We start from the raw sequence: 7,089 nt of genomic DNA, 5'->3' as shown, positions 1-7,089 counted from the left end.
TATGTAAAGAAAAGTGCAGATGACTTTCTGCAAGTGCATTCTTCTGAATAAACAACATCCATATCTTCGATTGCTTTGGTGTCACTAAGGATTAACAAATTTAATAAGCCTTCTGTCCTGCCAACTACCAGAGACTTTGTAAAATTGACACTTCATTTAGACGCAGAGATTGATGAGTTATAGATAACACTGCATGGAGGACCTTCTTATCTTCAAAATGAAAATAGTAGAACATGCTAGGGAAAAACATGAGAGGGAGTGTAACGCAGACTTAAAAACTCATTGACTACCTAACTGGATTGTGTTCAGCCAACCCAGGAATAAAGTGAAGTGACTGTGAAATATGTTTTGACATCTGCCAAATTATGAGGGTACTTACGATGTGAATGTATATAGTAAGCTATATTATGTCCATGTTTGTATACATATATTTTGTTTAATTTTTTTTTTAATGGAAAGTGGAAGTCCATATCTTCTTAAGGAGGGACAATTGTAGTGTTTTTTTTATTGCTGTAATGTTTTCATTGCATAAACTTACAGTTTTCTATTTGTTTAGATTTGAGTAGTTAACTTTTATACTTAGAGTATATTCTTACCAAAAATGCGCAACTTTGAGTAGGTGGTATTAATTGAAAACAAACTTTTGAAAAGTTTCCTTTTCAGATCTTGTAAAACAATTCTTTATAAAGATTTTAGTACCAAAAAATACATAGCCATCCAGCAAGGCACGCAAGTTTGTTTCGATCGAAGTCGAGCAGGTGGTTGAAAATCAAGTCCAGGACCTAATCACTCCCCACTCAAATACAGTATATAGAAAAATCAGCACGCCCTAAATTATAATAAATCTAGTCGAAACAGGAAGTTTACACATTGTTTTTCATCTCATAATAAAATTCAGCTCCAGTCTCGTGTTCAAATGCCCGAATCGGAAGGGAAGATTCAGGAATTATTTTGCGTCAGCCATGATTTGACGTGAACCTCGTGAAATACTGTTACGACACCTATAGGTGTCATACTAGTGTATCTTAAGCAAGACACTCTCAAAGTGACTCGGGTAGTAAGTATTGGGTAAAATAGGAAAACTCGAGCACTTCAAGAGCATCACCTATCATTATATATAATTTTTTTTTCTATGACCCACATTACTTAAATGCCTTATATCTGCAAACTATGCATTCCGCAGTACACTTCACTTGTCTTTACCAGCCAAACTACGAATGTGACAAGTTCTACTAATCTCGTCACTTTTCGCGAGATCTCACTTAAGATACTAGTGTATCTTAAGCAAGACACTCTCAAAGTGACTCGGGTAGCAAGTATTGGGTAAAATAGGAAAACTCTTACTTCAAATACCCAACCTTTCATATAACTCAATACACTTCACATGTATAATATTATAAACCAACTAAGTCTCTCCCAATACTTAACCCACTACTAAATAAATAATAAATAACATTTTAACAAATCCTTTATTGAAATTAACAAGCATTAATCAGTACATACAATGCAAAGTACAACACAGTAATACACTGGGATCCCAATAATCATTATTTTCAATATAAATGACTTTCCTCCCAACCCTCTAATCAAACTGGAAAGCTTCCTCCCAACCCTCTAATCAAACTGGAAAGCTTGTGGAAGTCTAGAATAGTCCCCAAATTTGTCATAAATAACATTAACGTCCCCATCTTTCAGAACTGATACCTTTGCTAACATGTAAGCCACCCCAGTTGTCCCCACTATTCTATTGATCCTAGAATATCTGTTAAATGATTGTCGACTTCGCCAACCAACATGTTCCATAATTTCTTCAGAAGAAGTTGTGTTATTTGTCATCAGGGTAATACCACAACCTGCCCTAAAACTATGTGCCGTTTCCCCTTCATAAATATCCAAAGAAATAAGATATTTTCTCAATCTATCAGACATTGCTGAAGTCGTTACATGGTTGTCTAGAACTAAAGTCCTTGATGAATCCAATGACCGAAACAAGTAGCCTGTCCTCAAATCAACACCCATATCCCTTGATCCTTCTATACATTTCCTCAAACCTTCCACAGGACAAATGACCTGATTTTGAACCTTAGGTAGCACAAATTCATTTACATGACCATTACCTAGGGTTTTCCCAACAGTATGGCTTAACAAATAACCCTTCTCATCTGAAAGCTTCTTTACTTCCTGAGATAAACACAATGCCAAATCATAAGCACGATCACCAGAATAGAACAAAACCTTAAAGAAGGCTTGATCTCGCAAACAAACATATCTATTTCCCACACTAAGATCTGTTCTTAACAACTTATCATTTAAATACAAACTCAATTTCTCCAGCTTATTAAGAAATATAGGTTTGGCCTGTTTTAAAGACACATGAGACATTGCTTGTTCTAATTTTACTGCATCCACATACCTCCTCAAGAGAACACTATCTGCTGGATTACATCTTTCCAAATGTCTTGTACTATCCCAAGGTTCAGCCCTACCTATCTCATTAAACATTGCCTTAAATTGTGCGATGAAAGAAGAGACTGTCCCTGCTGCCAATTGCACTGGACAAAAACATGAATTTGCACTTGCAATACCAAGAAATGGACAAGTTAAATCATGAACTCGAGTCCTACCCACTTTGTCTTTTCTAATAAGAAATAATCTTAAATCTTCTGGAGTTGCTTCGAAAAAATTCTTCGCAATTACCGTTTCAAAATCAACCTTTAGAGTTAACTTTTTTTTACAGTATGCCTTAGAATCTAGTAAATTGTTCAGATAAGCAATGCGCCTTTCTATAGAATATTGCATCAAACAGTTCTTCTGCACACCACAATACTGAGTATCCACTTCACTGACCAGAACTACCTGAAAATACAACGAAACTTAATTTACTTGTGAAAAACTAGCCTGACCACAATTAAATCATACAATAATCCATGCTTTGCTTCAGAAAACCCAGATTTTGAAGGGAATAACAGCACACCCTTTTCCCCTTTTCTACCGAGTACAAACCTATCCATTGCATACTGACTGACCAAAGGTCACCAAACTGGGATTGGCGATAACCCAGGAACAACCATTGTACAAGCTTCAACGCCCTAAATTTTAAGATATGCAATAAGAGGGAGAATAAGCCTAAATGGCGGAAATACATATGGATTTTTCTCTAATGCTATATCCTGAGAAAATACATTTACACCTGCAGACAATGGTGTAAGGTACGGTGTGAAATGCCTTAAAGGGTTCCCATTTACTATGCTTGCCATGCAGTTAGAATCAAGGGACATTAGATCAACTGAATGCGGACCAAATCTTTTTTCAATGATCTGAAATTTTTCACCAGTTAACCTACAATCCAATGCTGACAACTTTCTTGAATGACACTCTGCTGGGTTTCTTCGGATCTCACATACAACAAGTGTAAATCAATATTATTATCCACGCTGAAATTCCACAAACCTTTCACGATTCTGTTTAAAACAGGATCTTTCCCACTCATACTTTCCCAACCATACACATAAGCTAAATTATCTACACATGCATCTACCCTATGATTTTTAACCACCTCCTTAACCGAACATAGAGCGTTGAACAAGGCCTGAGCCTCTTTTATATGAATGGGCCTATCATCCTCATTACTCCAGTAATCTGAGCACACTATCTGTCGACCCTCAACATCTACCAAGGCCCCCCATTTAAACTTAGATGCATCTGAAGCCAATGTGATTTGTAAATGCTTCTCAGGCCTCCAAGAAAAACAACCATTCCAATTATCTCTAAATCTCCAATACAAAATTTCCTGTCTTAACTCATTCGTCATATGCACGAATCCACTTCTCTTCGCTGCTAAATCTATTGCTCTGTTTACTTCCTTTGTATACAACTTAGCCCCTGGAAATACTAACATAAAAGATACACATTTGCCAGCAAACTTTTGTAAAGTAAGAATACTCATCTTATCACAATTTAAGATGCTCTCTCTCAACTTAATAAACTTCCCTTTTTTCTCATCTGGAATTATAAATGCCAATCTCTCAGAGTCTACCAACATCCCTAAAATTTTTAAACATTTCACTGGAACCAAGACTGACTTTGTAATATTGAGAAAATATCCTAATCTTATCATAACTTGACATACAATGTATCATGCCTTATCTGCCAACTGACATTCATCTGGAGGAACTTTGGGGCCATGGAAAAGAGACTGCAAAAATCCCCCAATCCACCTATCATCAATATATTGCAAACATGGTACACCTAACGACCTACACCAACTCGTAGCCACCATGCCTATACTTTGATAAATAAAAGCACTTGCTTTGAAACCAAATGGTAGAGTATTAAATACCATAAACCAACCTCCAAACTGTAATCCAAAATATGTTCTAGACTTCTCACTCAAACAAATTTGATCATATCCCGACTTGTCATCAATACTAGACATAAACATACCTCTCTGAACTAAGCGTGGAACATCTTTCAAAGTATCTAAAGAGAAAGGACAATCCTTCACCCAGAGATTCAAAAATCTTTCATCATAGCACAAACGTGGTTTTGTAGGTTCCACTGTAAGAGGCAAAACCAAATGAGGTGGCTCACAAAAACCAACCTTCCCAACCAGTGTAACGGATCCATTTTCTAACTTTTCATACAATGTTTTTACAATAAAATCTTAGAATTGTTCACACAAGTTAGAATTTGGAATATAAACTGAGGGTGGAACCTTTGAACTGTAACTCTTGCCCCTAAAATTTCCACTAAAAGGTTTAAAAAACTTTTTAACATCAATCCGTTCCTTTAACCATTCAAGAACATTATCTGGGGCATCTATATTTCCCCACTCATGCAAATATAAATGCAAATTTCCCGGTAAAAAATAATTAGGATCTCGAAATCCTAAATTTTCAAAATTAAATTCTACATTTTTCTTAGCAACGTCTTCAGCAGTCACACAAGTTGAGGGTTGAGCATTCTCACTCCTGTAATTAACCCATTTTTCATCCTTTTCTCTTTGAACAATACATTCTGGATCAAAACCGGAGTTCAATTCCCAATCTGGTATAACAGGACAAAATTTTGGCTTAGCAAACACTTCATTCTGAAATCAAAATGAATAAAAGAAAGGATGCTAATAAGTTAATTACAGAGGAGGATACTCAACCCTCAACTCATGTGAATAATCACAAAGGGCATTAGAAACCCCCGAGTTGAAAGCTTTGTATCCAAAACAATTATTTTATTTTTTTCATTTTTGGACAATCAGCTATAAAATGTCCCAAGTCTTTACAAAACAAACATCTCCCCCTGCGAGGGCGCACACCCATACCTCTACCTGAAGGACGAGGGAACCCAAAACCCTGGGCAGGGTACCCAGAATATGGCATGGGATAAGGTGAAAAGGGGAACTGTGGCTGTCACATCAATGGTAAATAAGGATAATGATTAGCCTGCATTCCTGACAAATCTCCCAAATTTTTGTAATTATTTTGCCCAACATTCTCTTTTTCCTCAGCTACCCCGGACCCTTCATACTTCTTCCCCTTAAGCCAATCAGCTACAACATTAGCAATTTTCTTATCCTCAGCTGAACCAAATAACTTCATAGTAAGCCCACATAAATCTTTAGAATTCTCATACTTTTTACAATGTGTAAATGCTTTTGAATAAAAATCAGCATCTTTATGAGAGTTTCTAAATGCAACATCAAGAAGTGTTTCCAATGCAGCCAAGAGGACATGCGCCTGCGTAAGATTAGGACGACCAGCCATAATCCAAACTTGTCTTAAACACTCCTCTACCTGATCCTCCCCCGATTTTTCTTTTATGGATTCCATCTTCTTCTCTATATCCCTCAATCTGGTTTGCATATTCTTGTCACCTAAAGATAAACAAAATATAATTCTAAGTTTTCTCAATATACCTCATATGCAAAATATTTACACCTCCCATATTCTATTAAAGTCTTACAAAGTAAGGCATATTAAAATATTACCTGATGCCCGAGAAACACTAGATGTTGTGGCCACAGATGAGCTAGTAGCAGCTGAGCTAGATGGGGCCACAGCTCCACTAATATTAAAAGAAGCCACCGTTTGATTAGCTTCAGAAGTGGAAGTTTGCACTATACTTTGACCTTTTGGTGCCCCCACCAGATTCGCATTCGCAAAATGCATCAAGATAACCAGACTATCAAAATCCTCTTCCCTCCCTGCCAGGAGCAAAATGTCTCTTGGGTTCTCTCCTGTAAGTCCTTCAAACTCAGATCTCAACTCATCCTGATTATATCTACATAAATATAAACCATAACCTTACAAGCAACTGAATACAAAATTCAATATGCATAATTAAAACCAATTATTTGGGGTTCTCTCCTGTAAGTCCTTCAAACTCAGATCTCAACTCATCCTGATTATATCTACATAAATATAAACCATAACCTTACAAGCAACTGAATACAAAATTCAATACGCATAATTAAAACCAATTATTTACTATACCAATACCTGGTTAAAGAGTGCCCTTTTTTTCAATCTGTTCAGGTCACACTCCTCAATTCTATCTTCTTGCGCTTTGAATTTCAGTATCACTGATACCAAAGATTTCCCAACTAGGGAATGTTTTGGTTTAAGTACACTCATCCTATAAAATTTAAGGATATAGATATAAAATGCTAACATCTTAATCATGGTTTTTTTTGTTTTTTTTTTTGTTTTTTTTTTTCCCTTACTCACATAGAGCACAGTATACAACAAAACATACTACTAATAGCAATTTAACACAAAAACATATTTTGTGTACCCAATGTGTAGGCCTTCCTATAGTAACTGCTTAAGACCGGGTCACCCTTATACAATGAACCGAACTCTGGCATAGCACGTGCAATCCGCACCGAAAGCTCAAGCTCAAGTCTTCAGAAAATTATTTACAAATTTTACAGACAAAGCACTCTATATATCCAGCTTATAATACTTGTAAATATCATAAAATTCTACAAGAATTCCAAAATACTCCCCAACACTTAACCAGTGTCCACTATCAACAGTATTAATAGCGTTACCCTTACAATATCGCATTATTTTGTTTTCTCTCAATCTCTCG

At 36.2% G+C, this 7,089-nt stretch overlaps 1 protein-coding gene and 1 pseudogene across 1 annotated transcript; both read right to left on the bottom strand.

Annotated features, from left to right (window-relative positions):
- Window positions 1-1,607: 1,607 nt before the first annotated feature.
- On the bottom strand, window positions 1,608-2,812 carry LOC133180001 (uncharacterized). Its single transcript, XM_061314632.1, has one exon. The coding sequence runs from the start codon at window positions 2,797-2,799 to the stop codon at window positions 1,615-1,617; it is 1,185 nt and encodes a 394-aa protein (XP_061170616.1). The 5' UTR covers window positions 2,800-2,812; the 3' UTR covers window positions 1,608-1,614.
- Window positions 2,813-5,103: 2,291 nt separating this feature from the next.
- On the bottom strand, window positions 5,104-6,629 carry LOC133180000 (uncharacterized; annotated as a pseudogene).
- Between the last annotated feature and the right edge of the window lie 460 nt (window positions 6,630-7,089).

This window comes from Saccostrea echinata, unplaced genomic scaffold (assembly GCF_033153115.1).
Source record: "Saccostrea echinata isolate AGI-Se365-2 ecotype Australia unplaced genomic scaffold, CSIRO_AGI_Sech_v1 ptg000005l, whole genome shotgun sequence".
Classification (NCBI taxonomy): Eukaryota; Metazoa; Mollusca; class Bivalvia; order Ostreida; family Ostreidae; genus Saccostrea; species Saccostrea echinata.
The sequence above is the reverse complement of the archived record's forward strand: the minus strand, read 5'-3'. Positions and strand labels throughout refer to the sequence as shown.

What these genes read in the sequence shown, in the direction of transcription:
- LOC133180001 (XM_061314632.1), bottom strand. Translation starts at nt 2,799, where the DNA reads ATGCAATATTCTATAGAAAGGCGCATTGCTTATCTGAACAATTTACTA.